Below are 16,716 nucleotides of genomic sequence, written 5' to 3' on the forward strand. Positions count from 1 at the left end.
ACTATGATGATACACCTCACAGCCCCTTTATAGTATGATGATACCCCCCCAAAAAAAATATAGTATGATGTTTTACCTCATAGACCATTATATAGTATAATGGGCCACCTCAAAGCCCCCCATATAGATTAATGGTCCCTCCAATAGCCTCCTATATAGTTTAATGGTCCCCCCAACACCCTCCATATAGTATGATGGTACACTCCACAGCTCCTTATATATTATGATGGTACACCTCACAGCACTTATGTATAATGACAGTACCCCCAACAGTCCCCCATATAGTATGATGGTCCACTCAACAGTACACTACATAGCATGGTTGTCCATCCTGCAGCACCTTATATACTATGATGGTCCAAATCATAGCCCCCTATATAGTGTGATCGTTCCCCACAGCCCCCAAAAATAAAAAAAATTCACTATACTCACCTAATCCAGACACCTCATCCTCCGCAGCATCTGGCTGTTTTTCTATGCATTCTCACATAGGATGCTGGTGGCGCGATGCAGTGACGTAATTGCACCGTTGATTTCCCCAGTTGGTGCTGGCCTCCAGCAGGTCGCAGACACAAGGGACACCTGTGCCTGCTTGGGTAAGTGATGGAGCCAGTGACTATGTGCTCCGACAGGACTGTTACCAGTATGGGCATCTTGAGGATGTAGATTCTGATAACAATGCAGCAGATAAGGCAGCCCACAACCCGACGGGGCCTTCTGGCATTTGCCAGAATTGCCAGACGGCCAGTCCGACCCTGCTTCTGCACCTCCGATTAGCTCTGTTATGAAAAAAGTGGTTATCACTACACAAAAGGTGGCCTTTTAGTCAGTACAAAGGCTGGAATAATGTAAAAGATGATTCCCTGTGTGCAGAGATCGGGGATGGTGCAGAGATAATGCGTCACTGTTATTGTGTCGCTATATAACATCGTTGCTTGCTTGAAATTGTAGGAAACCTACAAAATCAATAGACACAGACAAATGAAAACAGGTAGTCACTTTTTTGTATTTTTATATTTCTAGTGTTACAAAACCACTGGTTCATAACAATTATGTTTTAGGTAATTTTATAAAAGACGGTAAAAAAAACAAAAACATAAAAAACACAAACTTTGTCCACATGAAAGAAGCTTTAATTTGACCGATAAGGTGGGTCCCCAATCCCCTCCATAAAGTAGGGTAAACGATGAAGTGATATGCATTTCAGCACCATATAGGGCAGTAATTGAGGTTACTCAATGATATAAGGCACTTGGAGTTAGGTTAGAAAGGGCATGCGCTTCTCTCCAACCCCCAAATTCTGTCCAAGCTCTGACCCCCATTGTCTATGCATGAGAGGAGGAGGAGGGGTGAGGGAGTCGCCAACTCATTGCAGGAGGGATGAGTGGAGCATAATCTAGAACAGATCTATATTGCTCCACTGACCCCTCTGGCGGTGGACAAGTGGGAAATGCAAAGCGGCCTGACCTGCAGGAGCTGCCTCATTATCAAATAATAATTATTATAATAATAATCAAAATATAAAGATACAGGGAAAGACAAGAAACAAGCAAATGTGACCCCCTCCCCAATCCCCTGATCGTACCATGTGATCTGCCCTTCTTTACCTGACACTGCCAGAACCCTCCCCCATTGCAGAGCTGTGATTAACCCCTTCCCTGCCTACGACACTTACAGAGCAATGATTTTCTCCCTTCCCAGCTACAGGTGTCATAAGAACCATGATTTACTTCAACACAGTCAGAGACCTGCAAACAGGTATTAACCCCATCTTGGATGGAGACATGGGAGACAGGCCAAAGTCCGTCTCTGCCAGATACCTGCAAAGGCATTTCAGAGCAGTGATTACCCCGTCCATCACAGAAAACCAGCAAAGCGATGTCTGCCAGGTCCTGTGAAACAGTAACTAATATCTGGTACAAAATACCAGCAGATAACCCTGAGAGTTAAACTTTTCTGTGTAATATTCTACAGAATACAGGGGGTGGTGGAGGTCAGAGAAGGCCTTCTAAAAACACAATGGATGGGGAGATACAGGGTACTTTCAGGGCAGTTTGGGAGCTTACTGATACTGACCTTACACTTGTCCCTTTCTTTCTCTTCAGAGATTCCTGCTCTGCACAACTTGCTAAATTCTTCCCACTTTCTCTAGGTCACATATCATAGACAGTACTTTATATTCAACAAGGCTAAAAATCTACGTCCTCATCACTCAAAGTTAGGTTTATGGCAATACTTTGGTCCCAAGTGATACTATTAGTTTATCATTATTACAGTCTGTTAAGATAAGATCTATAGGTCACAACACAGCTGTGACAACATGTTCCGACTGAAGAATATAGTCTAATGTCCATCATTTAGATATTCGTTAGTCTAATTGTGCTATTGGCTTTATGACACCGAAGCCACAATTTCTTGACATGTAGACATAATCTCACATGGTCAGACAGGTGGCTCTCCCCCACTTACATTTGTAGTTTCCTGTACCCATCCAAAAACAAGGCATTCCTTGTATTATAGACCTATGTATCTATAAATGGGTGGTGGTGGGGTCTGAAAGGGTAACAAAAAAGACAATCTGTCAGAAACATATATTTATGTGCGTTTTCTGACCTTTGGAGGGCGTCCATCTCTGCTCTGAATTTTGCAAGTGGTGGCTGTAACAAGAGCACTGCCTGACCAATAGTCGAAAAAAATCTAATTTATGTACCCCTACAATAACCGTTATGGAAGACATAGCTCCAACTTGGCAGTGAAGGGGTTAAACATCGCAATGTCCACCAAATAAAAGTGGCATAGTTGGTGTAAATGGATTCTCTCCCTTCCCAGGAGACGATAGTGCGCCCCATGGTATCTGTGTGTGAGGGGCGTGTGGGAGGGCAGGAGAGATTGTCATGGGGGCAGGGTCCAGATCCATGAGGTCTCACACTTTGTCCAGCAAGGAGCGCTGCCAATATAGAAGCCTCTTGGGGGTGCCATACTGCCTGAAGATCAAGACAGCCAGTCCAAGGAACACGACACATAGCAAGAGGAGGACAGGAACTACAACAGCTGCAGTGCTCACTCCTCCACTGACTTCATCAACTTCAATGATCACCACTTCCTTATCAGTATCATCGGGTTGGTGGACAACTCTGCAGCCCATGAAGTCCTGTAGGATAGACTTCGGGTATCCTGATTCTGTCTTTAGCTGCTTGTTATTAAACTTCCAATACTTATTACCCTTATAGAAGTAAGTAAATTCTGAAAAACAGAAGAAAGTAAAATGCTTAAAACAATGCAATAATCCAAACGTTACTTTCACCACACAAAAATCAATATTTTATAGATGGCAAAGAAATGGATAAGGTAGAGGCCACATTTCCACGCATATTCTCTATTATTAGTGAATCGGTCATCTGTGTCGCCTAACAGACTTTTTGGCAGACACAAGACCCCAACCTGTGAATAAATTTTCTAGGTGGGAAAATCTCTCCTGTGTGATCTTACGTCATCACAACAGGTTGTTGTCTGCTAAGAACCCGTGATATGGCAATACTTATAACACAGTTGGAACATTAAATCTATTGTGAGATTTCATGAAGAAATAAACATCAGTTCAAGGCCATCTGTCATTGGTTTATTAATGAAATTCAGCATAATCATAAAAATGTTTTATGACTTTTCAGGAGGCTAGATAAGTTCTCTAAAATGGTTATCATTTGAAACCCCAGATGTCAATGTTTTATCAGATATTATGAGAAAATGAATTTCAAATTACACTTCTTCTGATTTGTGACCTCATCTTTCAGTAAATTTTAGTTTACTGTTAATTTTAATAGTTGTTATATTTTCCAGTGATAAGTATTCAGCTCTTAATCTGGCCATACACTAGTAGAAGATCTATTGTGCATTGGGCTATCCCAACTACTTCCTGATGACAACATAGAGTGGTCTGTTGATATCCATATAGTAAAAAAGTAGCATCAGCATCGATAATTAAAAAATAAATCTTCAGTTTTTTACTTCATCACAATTACAGGGAGACCGCAATGCTCCAACCTCGACAAACAGACAGGTCTTTGTCAAGCCATAACAGTAGACATGCACAACCCATAGAGTTAAACCTCCACCACCAATGGCAGAGGTACTTTAACGAGTTACCAGCCTGATGTTAGAGATAAGTGCTACCAGAGGAGTCATGAAGCAGTTTGACTTTCTCTCTCTCTTGAAAAACCCAAACCCTCTTTGCCAATACAAACATTTTTGTTGTTATAATTATAATACTTCCATACCTCCATGTTTTCCGTTGAATGCTGCTTTAACAGAGTCAGGGATTCCTTCCCACACTTTGATTGGTTTTGGATAATCCGCATCTACTTCTCTCATATCCTCATTGAATCTGTAATACCTGAATTACAAGAAAGTGTGTGAATAAGGGACATATTATTAATGATTTAAGGGATTTATGTACAAAGTCATTTACTTGTTTCCTCTGAAGAAGTAGGTCATTCCATTATTCATCCAGTTGAGTGCAGCATCAATCCTATCACTCGGTAGTCCTCTACCCATCTCCTTCAATGACTTGGGATATCCAGGCTCAAGCATGGCTTCATTAAACACCCAATACTTATCGCCTAAATGTACACAGATATACGCAAGAGTTTAAAAATCATGCCAAAGTATATTAAATTAAACACATTTGACAACTAAAACTTTTTTTTTTTTACATATATTTATATTGTTTCCATTTTTAATGCATTCAAGAATAAAGCTGGCCTTTCAGTAATTACCCTTGAAAAAGACAAATCTTTCATCTTTTCTTTCATATACCGAGTTGATAGAACTTGGAAGTCCACGCCAGAATTGTCCAATTGGCAGTGGGTAGCCATCCATTACTCGATTATTTTGTAAGCGCCAGAACCAGCGTTCCTATAATGATACAACTTAATAAGCAAGAAGAAAGGGCCCGTTGATTGAAGAATTAAACAGAGATTGGTAGACTACTGAACATTTTATATCCATGAAAATAAATATTATTAATAACAACTGACCTTAAAGACAAACATTTCTCCTCTCAACACAGCTATAGTGTCAAAATTGCCTTGACAAATATCTGGTCCATAAGGCACATTGGGATCATCAGGAATATTCAGTCTAGGTGTCGTTGTGGCGCGAGGTGCACGTGTTGGTGGTCGTCCATGGCCTAATAAAAAGTTTAAAGATTTAGAAACATTGGAGAGAATTATATTACGAGAAGGGTCTCTTAGCCATGAGATTATTATTTTATGATATGCAGCTTAATATTGTATTAAAATTATAACATGAAATGTAAAAACATTCCTCCTCATTAATGTACTTAACACCAAAACTTTTTTAAAAGATATATTTTTAATACTTTACATTTATCGTACTCCTTTATTGTCATCAAACAAGCTTTCATGCTTGTCCACCAGACTCTTACCACTTCCATAGATCTCCTGGATACCCCTTCGGTCATCATCTGGTAGCTGAAAGTTCTGAGTGTCCATCCATTGATAGAACGGAGCCATAATGGCTGATGGATCAGCAGAATGTTCTAGACCCAATGCATGGCCTAGTTCATGGACAGCCACAAGAAACAAGTCATTCCCTATTATAAAAAAGAACACAAGAATTACTCATTAATTGATTTTAATTCATGTAAATCTTGATCTTTTTTCAAGTTTTTTTTCTTGCTGATGTATATAGTCTAATTTCTTCACAGACCAAATGTCCTTCTTCATAAAATTAGATTAAGTGTACACATCCAAAGATGTCACTATAATTGTTGGTCTTTCTCTTACCATCTAGATCATCATTCCTGGATGTCCACGGTTCCGCAGAATCAAAGTGTGTATCTCCACCAATGCCTTGCCCAGGAAAGTATGCATGTGCCAAAAAGCCACCTTCTCCATCAAAAGGTGTGCTATCCCCGTGGAATCCCTCAGCAAAGAAAAGCATTATGTCAGCATGCTTGGCATGACCATCCTGTATATCCACATATCGGACCTCATGGAAACGCAGTGGGGTTACACCCTGCCATACTGCAAAAGCTCTTCGGATAGCCTCATATGTCTCATATTCACCCACTTTTGGAGTATAGTTTTGTATGCTAGGAGTAAACAGTTGTACACTGTTAAAAACCAGGACAGCACCTACAGCAATTGTAGACAAATATGGTGATTTTTGGCACATACCAGAAAGTGATGTCCCGATGCGGCCATTTCAGACCTTGAATAGCGTATCTCTTTCTCCTTACATTGGCTTTAATTTCAGCACCAAATTTATCTGGCACACCACAACGTGGCTTCTTCATTGCCCTGAAAATGAAATTCTGATTAGTCAATTATTGCTGAAAGTGTGAAAGCTACTGTACATTGAGGTATTTGTACATTTGGGGGAGTAACAGGTAAGAATGGATGCCACAAGCTAACATGAGTGACAAGAGACTTCAATAGAAGTCTATGATTTTGCCTACTGAAAAATGAACAATTTTTGTATTCTGTGACATTGTCATCATAATCCTGGTTCATTCCTTTCTTTTCTTCTCCATGTTTATCTGACTTCCCATTTGGATTTTTCTTTCTTTCACTAGCTTTCTTCTCCTATAGATATGGCATAACTTTTAATGGTGGTAATATCTCTTTAATTATGCAACAGGGAGCACTGACTAACTTAGAAGTCTCCTTATGCCAGCTTTGTGGTCTCCACAGGGAGAAACAAAACTCACTAGATCTCAATCAAAGCCTTCTCACTCAGTCAACCGGTACCCAACACTGCACTGCTGAGGGGCAGGAACCCCAAATCAATTGTCTGTGTATGGCTGTCTTTTCCTTTCAGAGAAGACTTTGGATTGGCTGAAATTCCTAAGTCATGAGACAAGATGTATTTAGGGTCTTATAAAGCAGCTATCTTCAATAGATAGCATTAGAAAGCTAGTTTTCCTTCTCCTCACCTGTAGAGATAGTCTCGGTACACCAGCTCAGTACACTACAAGGAGAAATAGTACCCCCCTAAAGCTTTAAAATACTCAAGCACTGTCAGTTCCAATACCTTTCTGTGTCACTGTCCAACTTGCCAGTCACAGTCAACCCATAGAACCTTTGCATAGCAGCAATTGCTTCATTCATAGACTGTGGAGAGCGTAATGTGTGAGTGCGAAGGTCTCCTGGAGGCAAATAACCATATTGCTGTAGCCAGCCCTAAAGACAGAGATGAAAGAAAAGCAGGTTACATAAATTATATTATAAGATACATTATAAGGGTTTGACTCAGCACTCATGTTTCCATTAAATAAGCAGAAAAATAGATAATAATGGCAATGTAGATTTCGTCATAAGACGGACAACATTAGCTCCAGATGGACCATGATGATAATTGACTATAATGTTGTCAGTCGGTTCTTCATTAGTGTCCGTCATTTCCACTTTTTTTGACGTCATCCGCAACAGAGGCTCCTACCAGAACCTCCAAAGCAGATGGAGACCTAGCTTAACAACTGCAAAGATTAACAAGAAAGAAACTAATATCATATAGCAAAATAAACTGCCATTATAAACTAATTAAAGATTTAGAGATAAGCAAATGTTCTCTATAAAAAAAAAATATATATATTCTAAATTGTAGAATATTTGGGTTCCAACATCAAAATGACCTGCTTCATAATTTTAAAAATAGTGGTGACGAAGACAGCTACGAATGCCACAAATGGAAATATCTCTTTTCATAAGCAAAACCCAAGTAAAAGTAATCATCAACTTGCTTTATTTTGACATCTGAAATGTAGAAACAATGACACTGTTTCATCCCCAGAATATGAGTTTTTGTCAAGATCTATACTAGGGATCGAAAAATTGCTACTGTGTCTGTATTTGTGATACCAAAATAAAGCAAGTTGTTATTATTGGATGCTGAAGCCACCTTCATGAATTTGTTTAGTCACATTTAAGTTTGTTTCCTCTAGTGGTGTTTAATAGCACTGGAAAACATTAAAAGGGATATCCGGGACCTAAAAGAAAAAAAAATGTGCCTAAATGCTAACAGGCAAGCAGTTGCTACCTATCTGTGTGTGTTGCCAAGCGCTGTTCTCCACCACCACAGAACTGTCACAGACTTCCACAGATGTCATGTCAACAGAGCTGCAGTTTGTTTTCTTGTTGATTTCCTGTTGACAGGGCGAGACTACTGGTGTCATTCTGATAGGCAGCCGGCTCCCCGCTGCCTAATTGGGGGAAGCCTGCTGTCAATCAGCATGACACCAGTAGTCCCACCCTGTCAACAGGAAGAGAAGCCACTGCTCTGATGACAGGCAACAGCTGAATCTCTGGCAGGAGCGGTCTATGACCGGGGCCTGGTACAACAGACAGGTAGTTGCCTCTGTTAGCAACTACATGCCATTTTTTCAGTCCGGATATCCTTTTTAAACTGTCCGCAGATTATGTTTACCAGTATGATCAGGTTGCCCATTGTGGACAACCCCTTTTTGTTAGAAGGGTTCCCCAAAGACATAATGTTGACAGGGTATACAAGCGATTTGATGTAGTCTGTGCTATGGATCGGAAGCTCACAGGTTCCATGAATGAAGTGGGCTGTGGATCTTGCATAAACATGGTGGGTCACTTACAGTAAAAGGTCTCTTTGTAGAGTCTCTTCACTTTTGGTGTGAAATGCGGTTCCATACAGTATGAACTGAAGACTCAACTTAAAAGTTGTTTTTGCCACGAAAACCTTTTATGAATATTGACCAGAGTTGCTCCCAATAATCTAAAATGTGTGGTATATTTCATCAAAATGCAATAAAAGTCTTTCATGGGAATAATGATTTTAGGTATGGATGGATGAGATGTGCAATGTGTACGTTAACATTATTAATTAATTTCACCTCTCTAGGATTTCTTATCGATCAAGGGCAAAGCAGCAGGCATGATAGTTACATGAAGATTTATAACCTTTTGAGTGAGTCATCTTCAAAGATATGCTGGGGTCTGGTTATTATTATTGTTATTATTCATTTTTATAGCGCCATTTATTCCATGGTGCTTTACATGTGAACGGGGCAAAGGGTTGAGACAGAAGTGCACAATAGGGCAATACCGTAAGAGAAATGAGACAGGATGAGAGTGATGGTAATGTTCACCTGGGGGGTTGTGTTAGGACTGTGGCTGGAGGAGAAAATCTACCAGAAAGCAATTCACTTAAGTATTGATATCACTAATGGTATAAAATTAAGGTTTTTCATTCAACCAACGTATTTCAGGGCAGGCTGGAACCATTTTCAAGGTAAAAAAACAAATAACATTTGTTTTTTTACCTTCAAAAAGGCGCCAGTCTGGAACCAAAATGCGTTGGTTGAATAAAAACCTTAATTTTATACCATCGAGGAGGCCAGGTACCATGATATCTCTACTGAAGTGAATCTGTAACAATGTAACATTATTTAGGGTTAGGAGACCAGGTTGCAATAATAATAATAATAATAATAATAATAATAATAATAGTACAATAGTGACTTCATAGAGGGATACAAATATAGACATAAGAAGATACCGCATTTCATGCAGAACTGGCAGACAAAGGGTTAAACCTTCCATCTTTAATGCATTCATCAAAGAGAGGGAGTGTGTGGGGGATGTTCTGAGAAGGATAATGTATTTATCTCCCGGGAGACTCCCATAAAATGGACATGGCTTCAAAGAGTGTGGGGGCAGGGAATGGTATGGTGCAGTGTACAGAGAAACAGTTTAAAGTTACAGGAAAACCTTTCACATATGGGACTAGGAAGGGAAAAAAGAGATTGTGAGAGGAGAGATGAGCCTGTTGTTAAAAAGAACATATTACCAAATACAGTCTCACATGATCAATTACGCAAACTGGCCATTATTCCGCAAACTACACGAAACGTTACACAATCAGAACTGACTCAAACAAAACCCTGAGAAAGAACTGAAAGCTCATCCAAAACACATCCTTTTATGTGACATGCAGTACAACCACCAGTCAAGTACTTCTCAGGCTTTCCAAATAATAGCCCAGATCGGCAGAACCAGGTACATTGGGTATATAGAAATGCAAGCGAGTCAGAAAAGGTTCCGCACCCTGGTTATATTCCAACTTCTGTTGGCCGCGCTATCAGAGCTTTCTGTACAAGGTCGCTATCTTCCCAGTCATTCCTGTGCAGGTTTCAGCATATGTGCACACGATCAGGAATAGCTCAGCGTTTGTTCACGATTTGACGCAGGTGAAATCTGCACCAAATCTGCATCTGAGGTCACTGGCAGGTCACCTGCATTTTTGATGCCTTTTTTCCGCATTCGTTTTTGATGGGTTTTTTCATTGCATGCGTTTTTTTCTCACTTGAAATAAAGCTAATTGAAAGTTGGCTTCTGGGAAGGAAAAAAAAAAGTGATTTCCGGTTTGCAGATATATTGGGGCACTTTACCCAGCTTTTCCCACTTGCCCTGTAGTGGTGGCAAGTGGGGATAATATTTGTGGAGTTGATGTCACCTTTGTAGTGTCCGGTGACATCAAGTCCAAGGCTTAGTAATGGAGAAGCGTCTATAGGACACCTATCCATTACTAATCTTATAGTTATATGGTAAATAAAGACACAGCAAGAATAAAGTCTTTTAATTGAAATACTGACACAGACTGCTTTAATAGATCTTAATTAAACCATACTTACTGCATCACCTATTCCACCGACACCCTTGTCTCCTGGAAGAGAATTAAAATAAAAAAGCAACAATATCCTTACCTGTCCGCCGAAAAGATACACATACTGTCCCACGATGAGTCCAGTTCTGCTTCATCTGGATGCCTTTGGCTGAATGGCGGCATTATGATTGTGAGAACTTGGCTAGTGACCGGATCCCCGGTGGTCACGTGCACTGCAGTTCTCGGGATCAGCTCATCTCATCGCGAGAACTGCAGTGTATGTGTACTTCCAGATAAAAAGGTACACACATTATTTAAATTAGTACACATGGGTAGTAAGCTGCGTTCCTGCACTTAATACGCATGTGACTAGAAAGATAATGCGTTTTTTACCGCATCTAATGAAAGTGAGTGGGTAATCTATGCAGTGGAAACTGAGCGTCTCAGCTACATAAATTGACATGCTGCGGTCTGGAAAGGCGCGCCGCATGTCTGTCTCCGCAGGGAAGCCGGAGGCATCTCAGCACGCATAGTGGAGATATTTCTTGAAATCCCATCCACTATGCTGTAACATCTGGCCGCTGCGGGTTGGACACTGCGCATGTACGCAGCATCCAACCCGCAGCGTTTACTGACCGTGGAAACATACCCTGAATGTTTTCTGTCCGTATTTGTGACTGCAGTGCGAGAAACAATGGCTGGCCTGCTTGTGATTTGGACAAAATAGCAGCTTCGGTAATACATTTTTTCGTGGTCTGAGATTTTGTCTGGTGTTGATATGTATCACTGACTTTGTGCACCGTATAGAGAAACTGTTTTGTCGTGAAGAAGTGTGTATGATTGGATAGTTCTAGGAAGGTCGCACAACTGTCAGCCATGAAGAAGGAGCCGTCCATGTCCACGACTGACAACAACATGGAGCGTACACATGAATTAATTCTGTTGAATAGACAAATGACAGTGGATGATGTCAACTGAAAGGAGCCCTAGTAGATTTAAGATTCTTGTCAGATGAAGAGATGAAGACAACTGTAAAGTCGTGGCTCGCAGCTCAGCCTAAAATATTGTTTAAAGAGGAAATACAACAGCTTGTTGACAGAAGGACAAAGTAATGGAATAGCAGGGTGATTGTGTCGAAAAACTATGCGTTTGTCTTTTCTGAAAGATAATTCAAATAAATTCTACAGCCAGTGTTGGTATTTTTGACTCACCCTTATATTTATTAAAGAGTTTGGGTTCAGGTTTTTTTTTGCCATTTTCTACAGTTTCCCTCAGGAAAAATAGCCGTGTTGTCAATGTTAATCCCCCCAGTAATTCTTATGGGAAGTAGGTATCTAAGGCCACATATTTTCTTTAGTTTAGTCACTTAGATCCCTCTGTATGAGACTTCATACAGCTGCCATGTGCCACCGCAGGAAATATTCTGCAGTCATTTCTGTCATTATTGACATTAATTTTTTAAGTAAATTATGATGAATTTGTCGGCCACTCTAAGCCATGCACCCTTCAGATCAAACTATCATTCTCAGGAGACATTGATAGAGCATATCTAATCTTGCACTGCAATTCAAATTATTCTGCTGGAGATACATAAGCCACCAGCTGACATGTCAACGGCTTTCTCATAGAGAACACAGGCCATGTCTAGGAGCACGCCCAAGATACTCGGAGAACACCCAAGCGTTCTCGGAAAACTCGAGTAACGAGCACACCCGCTCATCGCTATTTATGATGCAATAAACAACCCAGAGACTTTAACCAAACGTATTCCTGTGTCTACCTTGGAGAGCAGCTAAGTGAACCGACCTTCCACACTACATAGAGCAGAGAAAACAATAACTTACTGGGTAGAAAAGCAAAATAGAATAGTGGCCATCAAGATCTGCGGTCAAGCTGAAAATCCAGGGTTGTCCACTTTTGAGGACAATTTATTTTACTCAAATAGAGTTTACCATCTCTAGCTTCTGTGTTGCCTTGTCTATAGCTGGCTACTAAATGAGCTATGGGAGAATTGCTGCCCGTTATGACTTTCTGATATAAGAGTTTGTAACTCTGCTCTGCTTTTTGTCTTTTTCTTGAGCTCCTCTCAGCTGATTTATGACCGCTGATCACACCAAAGTTGAATGTGCAGAAAAACTAGGAGACTCCAAAAACAAAACAGTGCAGGACACCAATTGCAAAAACAATTTTTAGCCCCAAATGTATATTTTTTAGTTAAAAAAAATATCCCCATAGGTGGCCTACCACTATACTAACCTATTCACAGTTGGCATACATTTTCCATCACATTTTCACATTTCAACGAGATCCATTTACCAAGGGATCCTCCAGGAAGATGACAATTTGAACAAGAATACAGATGAGGGTGCACCAAGTATAAACTAGGGAATATAATTGCATATCCAGAAGTCTTTTTGTCTAGCCCTGTACAGCACTGGCACTGAAGATTCTGGGAAATTGACTGATAACAAAAGATCTCATTTACGTCTTAGACCCAATTATATACATAGACATCATAATTAGAGATGAGTGAATTTGCTCGGGCCCCTGCTTGTTCGGCATGCTATATCACTTACCGAATAAGCTGCAGAGGGAACCTAGATACCTGGAGCGCTCCCAATAATCAGCTGTTCAGCGCTGAAGCTGCATGTGTAGCGGCTATGTGACAGACTCTCCATGCATGTGTTGGGATTGTGACAAAGCCGCGACACATGCAGCTGATCAGCCAGAGCAATCCAGGTATCCAGGTTCCCTCTGCAGCTTATTCGGTAAGCGCTATAGCATGCAAGGGACCCGATTAAATTCGCTCATCTCTAATTATAACAACTGTGCAGACTACCAGACAAAAACTTACTTGGCTTATTATGGACAGCCACAATGATCCGATGTACATTGTCAATCATTTTCTATTTAGTTGTTCTATTAGGGCCCTGTTTGTAAGGAGTCCCAATATGTGACATAACCTACAATGCAGGAGCTAGGTGTTAAAGGGAATCTGTCAAAATGATCCAACCCCAAAACTGTTAATAGTGTCACATTGCAATGTTATACCGCTAATACATTTGGTGGGCTCGGTGTCACATGATCTTCCGTGATGTGGGATGGAGGCGTGACGGGGTAAATCAACAGCCGCTCATCAAATTCACGACAAGCTGTGGTGTGCCTCACAGAACCAATCCTACTCTAGTCAGTGACTGGAGTAAGATATGTGGCAAGGCACATATAGGCACACGCCACTTTACAGACATAATAAATCCGGCACCGTTGACTCTAGCATGCCCCCTCACCAAGACTGGCACGAACAATGCTAGTCTTAATAACTCAGGGCCCCTATGTATTAATTTACATAATGACTAATACAGAATAATACTTCATAAGTCAAAACTGTTCTGATACCATGTTTACCATATGTGTAGACCCCACTTTACTGGGAAAATGTATTGTGCCTGTTTTATCGCTATCACCTGACAGCAAGGTGTTGACTATGTCTAATGATGGCCAGCCGTATTCTGAAGGCAGGCCCGGAGTACACTACAGGCTATAACTCAGGATCTGGATGTAGACAAAATAAGGTCATATTAGAAAGTAACAGCAGCAATGGCTGCTCTGAAAGACATGGACTACCTACCAACCTTGTAGAGCACTACTTTTACAGTCAACAGAATTGCTTAAGTAATTATGGCTGTGATAGTTTGGAAAGTAGCAGATTATGATTGGCGAGAGTAAATGACATTTATAACATTTCAGCTAAAAGTTTTAAAGTCAGGATGTAGATTGCTTGGGGTCCGACCACTCTGAGAACAGAACTCGGCAGATTCCCACTAGTGATGAGTGAGTGTGCTCGTTACTCGAGATTTCCGAGCATGCTCGGGTGTTCTCCGAGTATTTGGGCGTGCTCGTAGATTATCATAGATTACACAAACATAATCTACGAGCACGCCCAAAATACTCGGAGATCACCAGAGCATGCTCGGAAATCTGGAGTAACGAGCACACTCGCTCATCACTAATCCCCACCTCAATGGAGCGGCAGTCGGGCAATTGGGACGGGACGGCCAGAGATAACCAAGTGCTGTACGTATCTTTGGAGCTATTAGAGGCCCATTTACACTTGCTGACCAGCAATTAGCTATATGCGAGGCAGATAGCTGTCAGGTAATGTCCTATGTGATGTGTGACCAATAATGATGCTTCAAATGCGGCTATGAATGCTACTATCACCTGATAAGTGAACATTTTTCTCATTTTGATTAACGGCATGCTTACATGGCCAAGAATTGGTGAATGATCGCTTGTTCCCAATTATCACCTGGTATAATGGGCCTTTAGCCGTGTATTTTTGTGCTTTATGTCTTCATGACGGTGCTTCCCATGGTTGTAAGGAATTAGATACAGAAGTCACAATGCACATGTTAACAATGCCTAACAAGCATAAACCTGCCGAAACAGATCTCTTCAAGCCTAAAGTAATGAGCATAGACAGAGATTAAGCCACAGAAAACTATGTAACTCTGCTATCGCAGTCAGAAACCATCAGCTATTTGTCTTCTCACGTTGTATCATCTGACGTTAGGTAAGAGTCAGCCGAAAGGTATTTATCACCACCGATACCTCCCCCATAACACTGGATTTCCTAACCTGAAACCTGGTCAGGGGTTTCTCCAAAACAGCAAGAGCAAAAAGTCAACACATCTCAGCCAGATAAGGCAAGAACTATACATTCCCTTATTTTACACTACCCCACACTTTTTTTTTTTAAAGTATGGAAGTAGGGGTCCACCATTAACTTGAAAATTGTCACAAAATCCACCCAAAGTGATAAGGTTTGAAATCACTGACTTTAATGGGGCTGTCCAACTACAATTTTTCAGTCACATGCAGGGAATTGTTTGAAATAATTAATGTACTTGGTGTATACTGATTTATCATCCAGTCACCTGACCACTGCAGACAATCATAGTCAGACAGTAGCTACTGTATACATTAAATAATGGATGGAGTACGCAAAAAAAAGGGCTCTGCTATTTTTTTCTATATAAAAGCTTATGGACATTCTGGGCACTTTGTTGATGAAATGTGGCCTGTGGTAGAACATTTTTTATGCAAATTCTACACACATTATCAGCAACAAAGTGCAATTTATGTAAATGTAGGCACACGCTACTGGAAGATGGCCACAGGTATACAGGACTGAAGGTAGGATATCTAGGCAGACAAAAAAAAAACATAATCCTTCTCCCAATATCCAAGGAAGACCCTGATTGTATCACAATAATGGCTTTTGTTTAGTATATGGGCCTCGGTCGAAGGTATATGTTGAGAGCTTTTCTAGACAAATATACGGGAAAAGGAAGCTATTGAAGCACTCCCATCAAAATTTTTATCCTCTTAGTATATTGTTGTCATTATATTATATGGCACTGTGTACTTACAATTGCTTATTTCGCCTTTCTGCCCAGTTAATTCTTCTCTTTTCTCTGCTCTATGTAGAAACAGGAAGTCTCTTGCCCCTGCAAAAAGCATTCCCCTCTTCAACTCCTGACCCAGCTGCTCCCTCCTCTCCCCTGCAGACACTTTTGCAGTGACTCATGACTCATACAGGGATAATTGACCTCATGTTTCTAGATAGAGCTTAGAAGGATTTAGCTAGTCAGTTTTTAATATGTGATGTCAAAGAACCAGGACACATATCACTGGTGAAACCTGTGTGGCCACACAGGGGCCCCAGAGGTAAGGCGGCTTATTTCTATCTCCAAAGCAGGTGCAATTTAGCATTTTTAGGAGCTTGGGGGCTGCAAAGGGCCTATATATTGTTCTTGCACAGTGGTCCTTTTGTGTTTGTGTCCATCAATGCATAGACCTAATGGGAAACAGAATAATTAACTGAGTAGAACAGCTGACATATGCCCTGAACAGCTGTGGGTGGAGTCGCGATTCTCCTGTGGCTATTAACCTGTTAAATGCCGCTGTCAAATGCTGAATTTCCAGCAATCATGCCGGAAATCCGCCCATCAGTGACCCCCCCGTAACGTGATCGCGGATCACCGATGGGTTGGCATGACA

The 16,716-nt window shown here is 40.8% G+C and overlaps 1 protein-coding gene across 1 annotated transcript in view; it reads right to left on the reverse strand.

The window, feature by feature from the left end:
* Window positions 1–995: 995 nt before the first annotated feature.
* Window positions 996–16,716, reverse strand: part of MMP14 (matrix metallopeptidase 14) — a 33,079-nt gene continuing 17,358 nt past the window's right edge. Inside the window, exons 2-10 of the mRNA XM_077299173.1 lie at window positions 7,054–7,202; window positions 6,198–6,320; window positions 5,805–6,112; window positions 5,444–5,611; window positions 5,034–5,185; window positions 4,773–4,911; window positions 4,466–4,616; window positions 4,275–4,390; window positions 996–3,243 (exon numbers count right to left, since the gene is read on the reverse strand). Of these exons, the coding sequence (XP_077155288.1) occupies window positions 2,924–3,243; window positions 4,275–4,390; window positions 4,466–4,616; window positions 4,773–4,911; window positions 5,034–5,185; window positions 5,444–5,611; window positions 5,805–6,112; window positions 6,198–6,320; window positions 7,054–7,202 (1,626 nt within the window). The 3' untranslated portion in view covers window positions 996–2,923. The remainder of the gene's footprint in view (window positions 3,244–4,274; window positions 4,391–4,465; window positions 4,617–4,772; window positions 4,912–5,033; window positions 5,186–5,443; window positions 5,612–5,804; window positions 6,113–6,197; window positions 6,321–7,053; window positions 7,203–16,716) is intronic.

Source organism: Ranitomeya variabilis, chromosome 1, assembly GCF_051348905.1.
Source record: "Ranitomeya variabilis isolate aRanVar5 chromosome 1, aRanVar5.hap1, whole genome shotgun sequence".
NCBI classification, from domain to species: domain Eukaryota; kingdom Metazoa; phylum Chordata; class Amphibia; order Anura; family Dendrobatidae; genus Ranitomeya; species Ranitomeya variabilis.